The sequence below is a fragment of the Tachypleus tridentatus genome, chromosome 2 (assembly GCF_004210375.1).
Source record: "Tachypleus tridentatus isolate NWPU-2018 chromosome 2, ASM421037v1, whole genome shotgun sequence".
In the NCBI taxonomy this organism is placed as follows: Eukaryota; Metazoa; Arthropoda; class Merostomata; order Xiphosura; family Limulidae; genus Tachypleus; species Tachypleus tridentatus.
This window is the reverse complement of record NC_134826.1, coordinates 79,455,070-79,472,317: the sequence shown is the minus strand read 5'-3', so window position 1 is coordinate 79,472,317 and position 17,248 is coordinate 79,455,070. Positions and strand designations below refer to the sequence as shown.

The 17,248-nt window shown below is 31.3% G+C and overlaps 1 protein-coding gene across 4 annotated transcripts in view; it reads right to left on the bottom strand.

Moving 5' to 3' along the window:
- The window catches only part of LOC143244316 (spliceosome associated factor 3, U4/U6 recycling protein-like), a 159,828-nt gene that overhangs the window by 107,260 nt on the left and 35,320 nt on the right, over positions 1-17,248 (bottom strand). For all 4 annotated transcript variants that reach the window (XM_076488754.1, XM_076488755.1, XM_076488752.1 and 1 more), the window contains exons 2-4: positions 5,989-6,115; positions 2,933-3,037; positions 1,739-1,923 (exon numbers count right to left, since the gene is read on the bottom strand). In XM_076488754.1, coding sequence (XP_076344869.1) covers positions 1,739-1,923; positions 2,933-3,037; positions 5,989-6,115 — 417 coding nt within the window. The remainder of the gene's footprint in view (positions 1-1,738; positions 1,924-2,932; positions 3,038-5,988; positions 6,116-17,248) is intronic.

Below are 17,248 nucleotides of genomic sequence, written 5' to 3'. Positions count from 1 at the left end.
TGAATTTATGTCTGTAAGTGTGGTATCAAATTATTGATTCTAATTCAAATTTTAGTATTATACATTAGTTAACTTCTTAAGATAAAAGAAATATTAAAAGAACACACTTAAATTTGATATTTGTAAATCACATATGTTAAGTGCAGCACTGGTTCAAATTAGTATTTTGATATATTACAAACATCTAAGCCTATAGTTTTGTACAAATTAGGAACTCAAACAACCAATATTAATAAACTAGAATATAAAATAAGACACCTTATATCCTATCTATTTGTTGAGATGTGGCTTATTTACTGAATCAAGCATGGCAGTCCCATTCACCTCTTTCCATTTTTGGAAACAGTTCCTTATGTACACTTATTTCAATATATCACATGTGAATAACAAATTGAAAGCTCAGAATGTCCTACAACTTGATTTCTCAGCCATTTTAAAATGCTTGGAAGCCATCTTGTTCTTTTGAAACAAGATTTCAATCAAAGAGGTTGTATCTTTAGTTTGCTTGAAATTATGTTTTTTTTAGACAAAATACAGCTTCATTACTTACCTTGATAAATACACAGAAAATCTATGGTACCAATATAATTAATTATTGTTTTTTGATTATAAATTATAAATAAAACTTAAAACAAACTTTCATTTCACATCCTTCACATGCAACCTAAAGAAGATATACTTGTTTGCTATACCTATTTATATACTATTCTATGTTTTAAGAAAAATAAGTTTAAGAACTTCTTTGTAAATACTAATAATAATAATAATAATCTATAACTATCTACAATGTATAATAACTGAAATGTGACTATTTTATCAAATACAAGTCCTCTAAAGCATAGCCAAGACAGGTCACTTTGTAAGGACTAGAGATCAGTTTTATACTTTTGGATGCACTAATATGAGTAAAAAATGTACCTCATCACTGCAACTCTTGTAATGTTAGCCAAGCATGACTGAAAGGTCAATATGATCAAAATAGTAAATATATATAAATGTACAATGTTATGAGATTTAAGCTATTTAGACTAAACATTTGTGTTATAATTTGTAGTCAGTCATTCTGAAACAAGAAAAAGCATAATTTATATTCATTTACTAACTTTTATGGTTGTTATGAGGACAACCAAACTGAAAAATCTTATAGTTAGTGCAGAGAAAATAAAAGACAAAATATAAAATTTTATTGAAAACAAATATTTGAAATGTATTTGAGGTTTTAAGAGATTACACAAATAATATTTGAAATTTTTGGAATGAAGAGTAATTTTTAATCATAATGTGAAACATCACTTTGCACACGAACTAGTACAGAAACAGTTTTGATATTTTCAAAAACAAATCTTCAGTAAAAATACTTCATTAAAAAACTTCAATTTTTTGTGTACAAGAGACTTACAATCTTTACTAAAAGTCTACCAGATTTTGTGAAGGTACACATACTGCACCAACTCTTACAGTATAAATACGCTAGCATATTATACTAAGACTATCACAGAAAAGTTAATAGTATTAGGAATTAATGTATGTTACGAACTTACGTATGAATTCAGAAGCAATTATTACATATTACTATCAGCAACTAATTATGCCAATGTTCGTCCAATATGAACTTGTTTTTTTCTTACCAACCTGGAAAGTTTTGTCGCATTTACATAAGCAATGATAGGTACATAACCTCTTTATAATACTAAATTTTTCAAGAATTATATTTTGGCTACATACTTTATGCACTTACTTGCATAGTACCAAGAATAGCATTTTCAAACTCCCTATATGCCTCCCAGATCATAGCGCCCTGTGTAACATGGAGGCCTACTGCGGTAATTGCTCGTTCAAAAACACTTCGAACATTTTCCAAGCCATCTTTTACTCCCATGCCTCCAATAGAAAATTGAGCATACTCTAGCCAGAGAGGTACAGCTGATGATAAGAGTAAAAACACAATATATACAGTCACAAGTACAACAGCTTATTTTTAAAGACTTCCTCATTAAGCTAAATTGTTTTTCAATATATCCTCCATTATTGCTCAATAATTACTATTTCTGTTGTCTTATTATTTCATTTACAATAACACTCTTCATAAATATTACCTTTCATAGCTAAATAATCTTTCAACTGCATGCACACACACACACACACACATTTACATATATCAATATTTTTAAAGTATAGTACATGTACACAGTTGTTAATTATATCATTGTAACAAGCTTATGTTAAAAAAACTTACTTATAAAATTTTAATAAATGTGGTACTTTATGATAAAACTTCTAAATTTTCTCTAAATAAAAAAATTAAGGTAAAATTTCCCCACAAGTACACATCGTTATGAACTGTTAAATACTTAGAACTTAATTATGTCAAACATGGATCATGTGACATTACAGATAATTTATTTTTCCCTGCTCAATGTAATAATTCTACTAATACAGTTTCTTTTTCTAGCCACACTCACCTGTCATCATGTAATCTTTTTAGTGACTATATGCACTGAAAACATGCTTGGTATTAAAATTTTGTAGATCAAAGGAAAGTACTTGTAATTGATTAATCTAATAGTTTAAACAAATACAGTGTAACACTTTTTTTTTTCTTTCTTTTTGTAGTACTTTCATTATTTTTAGAAAGCTTATCACAAGATAATAATAAAATTGTTTAGGTATCACCATAATTTTTGTACTTTATTATTTATAGCAAAGTTCACTGATCTGAAAATTATGAATGAATAACCTTTTACAATCCTTGAGTTCTACATACTTAAAGTCTGGATACATATGAATGTCAATGTGTATATATACACGTCTAGGGAAACATACATAATTATGAATATTTTTCATTATACCAGTGAAATGCATTTTTTAATTCAAATCTTTTCATGTTAATCATAAAACAATAATGTTAAATATTCTTATATTTAGTACTTACACAGGTAGTCACGTACAGCTCTTTCAAACAACTTAGCAACACTTTCTCTTTCAGCTTCTGATATGGCAAGCTTGGATTCGTCAGTTAACCAATCCATCCACAAATCTGTAGAAGAAGGATAAATAAATACATAATGAACAAAATAGAATCCAAAGGACTTTGTTAACTACTAGAACATAGATTAAAACATAATTTAATGTCTATGTTTAATGCCCAGTTTAATACACACACAATAATAATGAGATAATACTGATTAATTGCTTTTCTGTAGAATAGGAACTATGAATGCCTCAAAGTGGACAAAAGGATCACATTAGGTTTAAAATCTAAAAGTATTTTTTGTAAGAATATTGTGCAGCTAGCTCCTCATGCAGCTAGCTATCCATGAATTATAAAGTCTAACCTCACTTCAAGATTAGGCAAAAAGGATCATAGACAACAAAAGGGGAGAGGAAAGGTGGGAAACATGAAAAAGAGGTATCTATTGCAAATGCATTTTCTGTGTAGAAAAAATTATCACTTCCAATGCAATACCTTACCACACTCACATAAAAGCAAGAATCCCACAGTGGAGGGACTGGTGTAACATTACCTAGATTAGCTCCTTCAAAATGCATCTAAAGAAAGTCCATGGAGTGCACCAACATCTCTAAGTAGGAAACACACTTGAGGGAGACAGCATCACATCTGAATCAGGTACACTCTTTGCCCTTAATGAAAAACAGTTTCCAAATGGGCAGTAAAGAGGTACATATGATAAATAACATGTCCAAGATATAGAGTGAACAGTGTAAGTATAGATGAAGCCATGTAAACAACTTCATTCTCAAACAATTGAAACTGGGAATGATACATCCATTCCAGAAAAGGAGAAAGTCCTTAACTAACAGGGACTAGACTTGTTCATGGTTTAGAGTGGCTAAGACACACTAGACCACAAATGAGAGATCAAGTCCAGCCTCAAACTGTTGGAAACTACAATGAGGCTTCCAGTACCCAGAAATAAAGGTTCTCAAGCAATACAGTTCATAGCACATGAGTGCCAAAATCTCCTATGCCAAAAACATTGCAATAAAGTAGCAACTGAAGAAGTTATAACAATTAACTAATACATCACTGAATATGAAATGGATAAATAACTCAAGATGAAAAGTGTTGGTAAACAAGATGTTCACAAAATAAAATCAACTACATTTAGACTATGAAAACTAAAATTAAATAAAAAACTAAGTCCAAAACTATAAACAATGTAAAGCAAAATTAAAAACTTGAGTGCCAAATTGAGAAGAGGTTATGATGTCACAGATCTATTTACCAATGCCCCAACTTCAGAAACCCTTCACATCACCAGACAACGACTGCTGAATGACAACTCTCTACCACACAGAACAGATATAAAAATAGATGACATAATGGAACTAACAACCATTTGTCTACAGTCAATCTATTTCCAATACAACAAGGAATTCTATGAACAAAGAGATGGCCTAGCTATGGGATCACCACTCTCTCCAATCCTAGCAGACATTTTTGTGGAAGACTTTGAAGAAAGTCTTCCACAATGCACACCGATAAAACCAAGTTTCTACAGACATTATGTCAATGACACCTTCGTTATTTAGCCACACAGTCATGAAAACTTACCATGTTCCATGACAGAAAGAAACGATCAGGAAGTTACCACCATTTACCTACCATACGTACAACATTTCAGTGAAAAACTCAAATGCATAAACAAAAAATTCAACATAGAAGTTTGGTGGAAATCCTGCAATACCTTAAGATACATTCTGGTAAAAAACAAACAGCGACCTACCAAAGAGAATCTCAAAAACGTCATCTATGAAATTCCGTGTTCCTGCAATGATACATAATTGGAGAAATGGGAAAAAAACTAGTGACAAGAATAAAAGAACACAAAAATAGTACGAGACTCATGAAAACGCAAAACTCAGCCATTGCAGAGCATGCCACATCAACTGGACATAGAATAAACTGGGAGAAAACTAGAATCATCGACACAGACATATGTTGGAAGACAAGAAAATCAAAGAATCACTTTATATTAACACCTATTAAACCTTTACTTAACAGAGATTCCAGATTAGACATGAGTAACTTGTGGCTGCCATTGGTGAATCTACAGAAAATCTCTCCTCCAATCAGAAACAGTGATAATCCAACCAATCACAACAGATTCTCCACAATCCACTGTAAAAGACCATCAGTGCCTACACACACAATGACTTGAAGATGAAAGGTGAAAGACTTTCAAAACATCATCCTCTACACGTGTCTCCACAACAGGCAGTTGCCTGTTGTTCCATAAAGTTTCATCAGGTTATACTATAATTCAGAAAGAGATAGCTGCATGAGATTAGAGGGTGGTCACCAATTTTCCCTCTAATTTTTTTCAAATCATGTATGGAATGAATTTTTTTGTTTGCACTGGTATCAAGACAATGTGTAGATGTGTGCTACCAGTTTTTTTTGTTGTTGTTGTTGGGGGGGAGTGTATTTTTAGACTACTGACCCTATTGAATTGTTGCTACCATTTGGTTATTTGAGCTTTAGCCTTTTTTACTTCCAGGGGATCATTAAGCAGTTCAACATATTGAAATACCTCACCATTATTGAAGATGTGCATGGCTAGAATAATTAAATACTTAGCCTTTGATTTGCTGTTGTTTGATTTACTATTATAAATTTTTATTTCAAAAAACAACCATATTTATCTTTTTTGGTTGTATTACTTCTGCTTTAAATGACTCTTTTCTTACTAACCTTTTTTATAGCATATAGCAAAGAATAGATAAAATGAGAAATTTTGTAGTTTTAAATAACCCATAGTAAAAAATTCAAAATCATTTATTAAAGACTATGAAAATTACATTAAATGCATTCAAAATATAATAAAACAAGTCAGTAAATTTTAAACTCTGTACTTTAATTACAATATTTAAACCTAATGCTCAATGACATTAATCACATTATACACAAAATTTAGTTAATTTTTTGTCCTTCAAAGAATCTTCCATATTTGTTTATAGACTCACCTGCAGTAAGAGGAAATATTTCACTCATCTTTTCTCGAGCATGTCGAAGTTTATCCAAATCACCTGCTTTTCGTAACGAATTGATTCTTTGTACATGTGGATCATAATTAAAAGGATTTGTTTCTATCTGTAACAAAACAAGAAGGTTATTGGTAGGTAAAGTAATAAATACATATATAAATCTCCATGATGAAATAATAATCTGTGATGATGAGAAAACCCACTTGTAGAAAAATTATATATTTAAAAATGACTGGTATGAGTAGAGAAAGCACTGATAAAGGAGTGAACGTCCCAACATTAATTTCAGATGTGAACAGGAAAAAAGCAATCAAATATCATTTCTTAACCTCAAAATTACAAGAACCAATACACAATTTAAAACAAGAATCCACCAAAATATCACCCATACTGAACTCTACATTCCTTGGGACTCAGGATATGAAACAAAAACTCAACATACTAAGAAACCAAATAAACACAGTCATAAAACTGTGATCACCAGATAAAATGAATGATGAATTAGACAAAACAATACTTTATTAACAACAAGTTTCCTCCACAAACCATAGAAAACATTATATGCACACACCTAGACATAAAGCAAAATCAACTAACAAAAGTAAATATACCCCATGATTTAAAAAATCACAAAACCATATACGTCTGCATACCATATATCCCCGACATCAGCAGAAAACCAACATTTGGTAAAAACTAGTAACAAAATATGACATTCCATTTAATACCATATTTATTCAAAAACTAGGCACAAAACTAAGATCTATACTACGTAGAAACTAACTGACAAACACCAAACCAACATTATTTATAAAATACAATGTGATAACTGCCACAACTTCTATATTGGAGAAACACGTAGAAAAATGGAAACCAGATTCAGAGAACACAAAAAGTCACCTTCACACGTTTTTGAACACTGCAAATCAAATAAACACCACATAACCATAGAAAACACCCAAATAAACAAACAAACACAAAACTACAGAACCCTTACTTATACAACAACTCAAGCCAAAAATAAACCAATACAAAGGAACACCTTTATACCTATATTAATAAATATAATCAAACATCTAAGCACACCCTCTACATTCCTATACTCAATTACAATCCTGCCTTCAAACATGTGGTCAGCTAAGGTCAGTAACCCTTTCTTTCATTGTGAACCTGACGATGACCGAAGAAGGTCGTAACATTATTCGCTCCTCTATTAGTGTTTTCTCTACCCATACCAGCTGTTTTTAAATATACATTTATAGATCTGTAACATAATACAGTATTGCACTATAATAATGAATCAGTACAATTTGGAAATCCCACATAAAATGTTTAATTTCTCTGTTTCATTCACAATGAATCAGAAACAACTTCCATTTACAAGGCATTCCCCAAACTATTATACACTTATGATAGAATATCAAAAGGCTGTTATTACAGTGATAAAGGTTTCAAAGTTAATATATACCATCCACAGCTTGGAATTAGAATGAAACTTTATGCAAGTAAAGTGATACATCAATTTTGGTTGTGCAGAGGTCATATGACCAAGGTTTTTCATAAAAACAGTTATTATATATCTAACAAATTACAAAACTTACTATAATTTATTGTTTGCTATAGATGAGGAGTGATCCATAAATAACATCCATGATTTGATAGTTGTATGAACAACTAATCACATTCTGTGTTTCATGAGGTGTAAAGTGCATTAACAGATACAGCTTTCAGAGATGTTGAACATAATGTAGGTTGCATGTGATATTTTTATAGTACATAAACTTGTATTCATGAAGCTGATGAATAGCCACAAAATTAACAATAAATATGATAAAAACAACACACAGTAATGGTCTTTCTAAACTGTTAGGAATCAAAGTAAAGGATATTAGACCTGATAGCATGATTCCCTATGTATGTACCAATAATAATGTCTTAATACTTTATCTCGACCCCCTGGGAACAGGAATAGGGAAGGCAATAATGGCACAAAATATCATTGGTTGATAAGTCAGACTTCATAAAGCACGCTCACAAAACTTTTGCTTTCTCACTCAATTTTTCACTTATAAATCTTAGATCCTGTTATGTAATTCATTTCCAAATCTAAATCTGTGATAAGTTCTTTACACTTCTTAAATAGTACTTCTGATTTTCAATTCCAACAGTATTTGTTTCTACTTACCCTCTGAAAGTGCTCTTTGATACCTGCAACCAAACTGTCAATATGATCTGTAATGTCCTGTACTTTAGCATCTGAGAAGCAAATCCTAGTCCTTCTCTTGTTTACCCCTACCAGAAATACTTGATCTATAAACACATTTAGGGGGAGAACCCAATACACTAGGTAAACCCTTCAATTATTTCATCCCTCACTGTAAGCAACCACAAGTTCCAATCTACTGGAGACTGATAATTCACTGTAAGCAGCCACAAGTTCCAATCTACTAGAGACTGGTAATTCGCTGTAAGCTGCCACAAGTTCCAATTTACTAGAGACTGGTAATTCGCTGTAAGCAGCCACAAGTTCCAATCTGTTAGAGACTGGTAATTCGCTGTAAGCAGCCACAAGTTCCAATCTGTTAGAGACTGGTAATTCGCTGTAAGCAGCCACAAGTTCCAATCTGTTAGAGACTGGTAATTCGCTGTAAGCAGCCACAAGTTCCAATCTGTTAGAGACTGGTAATTCACTGTAAGCAGCCACAAGTTCCAATCTGTTAGAGACTGGTAATTCGCTGTAAGCTGCCACAAGTTCCAATTTACTAGAGACTGGTAATTCGCTGTAAGCTGCCACAAGTTCCAATTTACTAGAGACTGGTAATTCGCTGTAAGCTGCCACAAGTTCCAATTTACTAGAGACTGGTAATTCGCTGTAAGCTGCCACAAGTTCCAATTTACTAGAGACTGCCACACAAGTTCCAATTTACTAGAGACTGGTAATTCGCTGTAAGCAGCCACAAGTTCCAATCTGTTAGAGACTGGTAATTTGCTGTAAGCAGCCACAAGTTCCAATCTATTAGACTGGTACCTCACTGTATGCAATCACATGTTCCAATCTACTAGAGACTGGTACCTTACTGTAAGCAACCACAAGTTCCTGTCTACTAGAGACTAGTATCCAATATACTACTGTATATTCTTGTAAACTTATCATTTTCATCCCCCCTCAAACCAGGTCTAGTTTTAAGCATTTAATTACTTGTTTTGTTATATGAATTTTGTAGTAAATAGTATAAAATTAGAGACTTGTTCAGTTAGATACAAAAATTGAAATAAAAAAAATTTTCTCACAATACCCAATATTCTTGTATCTCCTAGCATACACACAATATTCAAATGTGTCCTAATTATAAAATCTATCTAATTACATTATGAGCTTTCAGGGAACAAACCAAACTTCTGAAACACAGGGAAGTTACTTTGACCTCCAACTGTTAACATGGAGAAGCTACTGAAAGTGGAAAGACTTAACAGTCTTGTATTCAATAAATTCATGTGTGTGTACAGATACACACGAACATTTATAGACACACTATCATAACTAAAAGCCATCCATCATTTAGTTACCTAATGTCTAAACACACACACTTAGCAGCTTCAACTCAATGATTTTTTTTTAATTTAGAAACTTTTCTTCAGAATCTAAAGCCATTTCAATTGTTTTAAGTTTGGAATTAATAATAACCTGCCTTCATTCTCAATAATATAAAACCATTTCCTCAGTTCATTAATTTTTTCTTCAATTTACATTTTAAATCTCAATCATAATTTGTTGTCCTACCATACACCAACTGAAGCCATTTTGATTCAAAAGCCTGTGGAACTCTTGTGGCTTTGCATTCTATAATTTTTAATTACCCTTTTCTCTCTGACCAAAATATGACTCAGATTTTTTTCAAAGATGTTACATCTAACCAACTTACCAAAGAGACTTAGTGTATGAAGAACTGTGAATACCATTATTGGCTGCATCATTTAAGGTGTTTTTAATCTGAACCTTCATTGTTACTGTCTTTCTGCTCTGTTTATATTTTTTATATAGTCTAACAAGATCTTTAGTATCTAACAAATTAGAAATCTAAAATTCCAATTTTTACAAGCTAGAATGCACAATAAGAACCTCGCACCTTTGTAATTCTGAGATATCGAAATATTTTACAAATCTACAAGGGTAACCTTGCTTACTACTTCATTCTTTTGAAACCTCTTGTCTACTCATGCCTACTCTTAAGTACTTTTTTACAACCAGTAGAAAGAGTACATTGCAAGCTACATAAATCTGATAGCCATTTGTAACTGAAGTTACAAAGTTATCTGTTGAGTAACTCATTGTTTTGAAAAAAAAAAGAAAGAATTTTAAACCTAGGTGTAGCTAAATTAAAAAGCCAAATAGATTAGAAGGACTTTAAACATACCAGTACAGTCATCTTATAACTTTTTGAGTTTCTAAAATTAATCTTTGAAATCTACAAATATTAACACATATTACCCTCCTTTTGAAAGAACAAACAAGGTTTATGACATGAGAGTACAAATCATATTAAATACTGGTTTGTTTGTTTTTTTATTGTTCTACATTTTAAGAAAAATAAAATTAAACACTTGAATAAATACTTCCAGAATTTGTACACATATACCATTAAATTATGATCAACTAAGGAAAATAGCACCCAAATATATAATATATATACCACATTTATTGGTTCAGGCCAGATTTTATAGAGCCACATCATAAACATTTACAGGACTTACTTCATTATACAATTCTCATTCCAACCAATGCATTGTAAACAATGCATCCATTTCCAGTGTTCTTAGAGCTAGGTTTACCAAAAATTTGCAGGAAAGTTTTGGTAATTGCACCACAGAAGCTTATTTGGTATTGATGGTATTGTGTTACAATGTATGTAAACCAGAGCTTCTCAACAGGAGCTCCTTCACAGATATCATAGGCTTTCATGAGATATTAGGGTTTCATAAAGTGCAAGAGTTCTGCATATTCTACTGCATAACTATATATTACTCACATTATTGCAACCTGACCACATATTTCTTTATATAGTATAATGGGTTTCATAACAATATAACAAAATGTCACTGTATTGTTTCAAGTTATTGAGCTAGACTAGGTACAAACAGCTGACAGTTCTGCAGTAATGTTTTTGTAATAAATGCTATGAAAGGTTCCAAAAGACAAATTTGATGCCAGAAGAGTTTCATGGATTCAAAAAGATTGAAAACAGTTGATAAAAACAATTTAATGGCAACAGCAGTAATTCATTGCTTTATGATTGATAGGTTTCTATTTCAACTACTAAGGATAAAATAAATAGGAAATGTGTGTTATCATTAGAAGAAGAAACTTTCAATGGAAGTATTTTGGAACTTCATGGTAAATACTAAAGAAGAAAAATCAGAACTACACACTTCATTTCACATTTTTCAATCTTTAAAGTTTTATAGTGGTTACAAGGTTGGTCAAATTGACTGACCCTATACAGAAATTGGAAGAAAATAAGTGATAACATAAGGTTTTAGTGAAAAAAAAGGAAACTATATATTTACAAGATTTTATAGCTTACACAAATGAAACCTGAAAATCTTTAGATGAAGTTTCTAATCTTAACACAAAAAACACTTTTCAAAAATTTTGTAAGAATATAGCAAGTACTTTCATAGATGTAGTATGTATACATACCTTCATGGTTTAATGGTAGTTACAAGATCATATAAAATACATGAGCTCATATCTATAATGTTAATGTATGTAAAGAAATCTTTACAGTTAATTTTTACATTTTCAGGCCAACATTTTTCACACATCTTTTTTGATTTCTTAACTTTCTAATTAACCAACTCTTGATCTTGCATAATTCTCCAAGTCTATTGTCATTGCAGTCAATTTAAACTTAAAATTATGATGCATTTATTTCATTTTATTATTTATACCCTTTTTGAACCAACCTAGTTTATTAATTGCAGCTAAATTATTTTTTATACAACAAAACATACATATATTGATTATTTGAGAATTTAATTAAAAACATTTTCACAACTGATCAGTCTAACTAATAGTCACCCAATTAACAAATAATTCTTGTCACATCACATCAAAATTTGTTTTGAAATCTGGATCCAAATTCCATTATTCCTTGCCTCCATATGCAGAAAAACATTAAATCCAACAGAGCAATAACACTATGTAACACAAACTTTGTCCTTGGATAGTATTGCTTGCATTGTAAAAGTACAGAAAATGACCATTTTTCCCTTCTAACTTTCCTTTTGTGACATGGATAATGAAATTTAGAAATTAACCTATTTTCTATGTAAAAACGGCAAATTTGCACATTTTCGTTTACATAAGGTCTGAATACAACAACACATGAATCAAGGTTTATATGTATTTATACTAAAGTTATAGAAAAATGAATAAAAATGTTTAGAAGTGAGTAGTTTTTCGAGATTTGTGACTGTAATGCAAATCACTTTTACGTATCAGCCCCCAAATATAGTCTCCCATCATGTTTTCATTACACGCTGCTATCAAGGTGGAAGCACTCGCCTTGCTCCTCTGAGTATGCTCCAATATTTTCCTTGAATTTATCAATATGAGCATCAAGGATATGGACTTTCAGGGACATCCTGCAGCATATTTTGCCATAGTTCTTCACCAAACCCTCAACCAGTTCAACATAATGTTTGGCCTTGTAATTGCCCAAGAAGCCCCAAACCAGTGTGAAAAATCCGCAAAGCTTTTTTTTCCCTTCCTACTGAGCTTCTTGAGGAATTCTGTGCTTAGGGAAGATGTCTCGAAGGTACTTGAAGGCTGCAAACTCTTTATCAAGAGCTGTGACAAATTGTTTCATAAGACCCAATTTTATGTGCAATGATAGGAACAACACCTTCTGAAGGTTCACTAGTGGCTCACGCTTGACATTGTGCCTCCCCACAGAGAACTCAGTCCATTGTGGCTAGTACTTCCTGTTGTAGTGTGCTGCAGTGTCCCTGCTGTCCCAAAAGCAAAGATAACAGGGAAACTTGGTAAAGCCTCCTTGGAGACCCATCAGGAATGCTACTATTGTGAAGTCTCCAATAATCTCCCAGCCATGCTCATCATACTTAAAGGCTTTTAGCAAGGTCTTGACACTGTTGTATTCCTCTTTGAGGTGCACCAGAAGATACTTAAATTTTAAAAAGTCTAAAATTTGTATAATATAAAATCTTACTATTCAAGCAAGCAAAAATTGTCCATCTTAACTTCTAATTTTTTTGCAGTGCTGGTAGGTAAAATGAGGTGCCCAGGGTTTCTCTTGATCCCTCACAGGCATGTTGAAATATGCCTTGTAGGCTTCACACATTTTAGCAGATGCTGTCAGAGTACTTTTTTGCTCTTGTCTTGATAAATTGGCCATATACATAGCAGAATGCATCTGGAGAATGCTTGCAGCTTCTTGATGCCATCTCTGATGAAATCAGATTGGTGTCTGTGTTCACTTAGAAAGCTAGAACTAAACTGAAGTGGTAAGTGGCAAGTCCCTGCATATATATATTACTATGGAAAGTTTAGAAAATTCTAAAAGGTTCTTGAAAATTCTTGCAAGTTCAAGAAAATTCTCTATCAACTACCCAGCACTGAATCTACCTGGAATGTTCTGGAAAATGGGTAAATTTGAAATTTTCATTACCCAGATCACAAAAGCAAAGTTTGAAGAGAAAAATGGGTATTTTCCATTTACTTTAGGCATAAGCAATGGAGAAATAACACATTCTGTCCAGAAACAAGAAAAAGTAAAAATTCTGTTACATAGTGTAATCACTTGCACTATGATGTTCCCCAGTAATTGCCTTCTCAACCATCTGTATATTAAAAGATAACAATAAATGTAAATTGGTACTGTTATGAATATTCTCTGACGAGGTGTCAAAGAAAACATTCTAAGTAGTTTCTAAAAACCTGTTTCTCTGTGTATCACCTTTCTTAGTCTTTATGCCTAAAATTAAAATATCCCATAATTATGACTACATTAACACCTGAAATCTTACTCTAGTTTCTCACTAAATTTCATTAGTTTCATCTAGTGGTCTTATTAAAAGCCTTCTTCTCCAATATCCACCAAGCAGATTGAAACTCTTTGATATAACATTCGATATCCTTAACTTCAACAAGAAGTAATTCACATGTTACATATGAAGCATTTCCTCCATATTAAATAAGCCACAATTCTGTTTTCACAGAAGGGTTTGTTACAAAAACTGTTTAAATTTTATCCAAATTTCAGTTAATTCCATTGTATCAAAATTCTCCATTCTGACTAGTGCTCTTAGGTGATTTATGTTATTTTTTATATTTGTTATACAGGGGACAAGACATCTGGATTCTCATTGCAATTTTGATTTAATTAACCCCTAGTTGTAAATCACTTTCCTCTTTACTTAGCATAGTGTGCAAATCATTCCTTTCTCTTAAATGCTGTCTTTGAGACCATCAATAACACAGTCAAGATATCATAAGGTTTCAGTTTAACCCTTTTGCAACAGGGCTGGGTCAAAGGCCATGTCATTGCATTTGTTGGCTTGCATTTAAAATTTTACTGAACTACTATTTTATGAATTTATGTCAATAAGTTTGTAATCAACTGTAAATTATAATTCAAACTTTAATGCTTTAATGTTACATATGAGTTAATTTCTTAATTTAAAAGTAAACATTAAAAGAACACACCTAAGTAGAGATTTCAGTGAGTCATGTGATATGTTTAATGCAGCACTATTTAAAATTAGATTTTTGTAAAGTCAAAATACTAAGACAATAGTTTCATACAAATTAGGAACTCAAATTAGCAATATTAACAAGCTAGAATATAAAATAAGAACCCTGTATATTTTTATTTTGCTGAGATATAGCCTATGTACTGCATCAAACACAGTGGCCCCATTAACTTCTTTCCATTTTTGGAAATGGTCCCTTATATACACTTACTTCAATATGTGACGTGAATAACCAATGGACAGCTTAGAGTGTCCCATGAGGGGTTTTCTCAGACATTTTAATCTGTAAAAAGGCTATCATATTTTTTCAAACTAAGATTTCAAGGTGGTAGGTTATGCCTTTAATCTGCCTGAAGTTTCATATTTTTTAAACCTAAACACATCTTTGTTATTAACCTTAATTAATTATAATGAAATTCTATGGTATCATTACAGTTATTTATAATTTTTGTTTGTTTGGCTGTATATATAAAACAAAAACATGTTTGATTCCTCCATGTGGAAAACTTTAAAAGGCTTAGCAATCAAGTCCAAAGCTTGTATTTGAAAGAGATAATTGTTTGCTGTACTTCATTTATTGTTCTATACTTGAAGAAAAATAAGTTTCATAATTTATTTCTAAATAGTAAAAAATCTATACACATATGTAATGTATAATAATTGAAATGCACTGCACATTTAGCATTGTGTCAGTTATGAACTCTCTCAATATGGTATTGATCTTAAGAAACAAACACACTGACTAATTTTACTTATACAGTTTCAATACTAAACTTTGAAATCACAAACATTTAGTAAACATTACAAGTCATTTGTAGATAAAAAGATCCATTTTTTAAAGTACTTTTGTTAAAAGATTTGTCCATGTATATACTCTTTTTCCATTGCTTCTAGTCCTAACAATACTGTTTTTAACTTCCTGAAAGTTATAAATGAGTGCTTTATTCCTTGCATGTTGTTGGATATACAACTCTTTAGTGTAGAAATTATTATTTATCTTGTGAATTAATATTTCATCATTGTTTAGTTTGTTTTTTCCACAACAAGACAGCTTAAAGCAATTATTTATGACAAGTTTGGTTATGTAACTTAGTAAAAACTGTAGAATATGATTGTAATTCATTGATGTCAAGGCTACAGAAATTACTAGAAGCCACATGATAAACATATAAACAGAGTAGGAACAGAGTAAAAGTAAAATGAAAGGTAAGTCCTGTTACAGAAAAGTTAGAAGTTGGCTGACATGTATGTGAACAGCCTTAATGGTGGATATGTTAAAGTGAGTTTAACAGTTTGATGGAAATAAGGAGAAGAATTTGCTAAACTTGTTAAACCCACCTGTGTGGACTTTGAAGGAAAGAAAACAATTATTTGAAGTTCAGGATACAACTGTGGCAACCCATGATGTAGCTAAGTGAATTACTCACTGTTACTATTGTGTTAAAAGTAGAGGAAAACAGTTCAGTCTGTCAACTGAATTTTACAGCAATTGAATAAGCCTAAGTGTACTTTTGATAAGAAGAGAACTGTACAGTGTTCAAGATAAAACTGTGATCTCCATAGAGTAACAAAGTTTTGTACATATGTTTACTTTGTTTGGAACATTTTAAAACAAGTGGAGTTCATGTTACCCATTTACTGTTTGAGTAAAAAATGTAGACATCATGAAAACTCAAAAATTATACAACTGAAAGTTTAGATTTCATATATTAAGTTAGTATGTATCATATTTTATATATTTATTTCATATATAGAGAATATCAACAACCAAGATTGGTTGAAAAGTGAATGACTTAAGATTCTGCAAAAAAATAAGAAAATGTAAAATCATGTGTATTGTTTATTTTTAAAAGCTACAAAGGTGAGAAACTGTTGAAGAATGATGTCCAGAAATTGGCCATAAAAACAAAAAAGTCATAAACTCCAACACAAGAGATATTATATACAAGACTAAAAAATTCCAGCTTCTAAATACTGAGGTTTAACATATACATAAAATTGTTTAAATCTTTACATCTGCATTTGAAACTTTGTTTACAGTAATTTGAATATAATTTTATCAGTTGTTAAAAATGATAACTTTGTGTGCATAAAATTAATTAATTGTTGTTCTATTACATCATTCTTTAATAATTATAAAACATTATTCAATTGTGTTATGTTTTTAAATATTTTCTTTGCTGTCTCAGGTGTTTCTACAAGTGTACACATACAAAAGGTTTTATCTAAGCCTAACCTTGTATTTTTGTGAAAAGTCTAAAGTTAGCACTGTGATAATGCTGTAGAACATAGAACATAATTCCACCATATCACTGTAAGTAGCTGTTCGTTAATTTCCCTCCCTTTAGATAGCAGTTCAAAATAAGAAACGACTGTGCTCAAAACTGGTCATTTAACTCGTGTCAGATTTCTAAAGCAGTTATTTTTTTATTGTTCACAAATTAATAATAATAAAATAGTATAATAA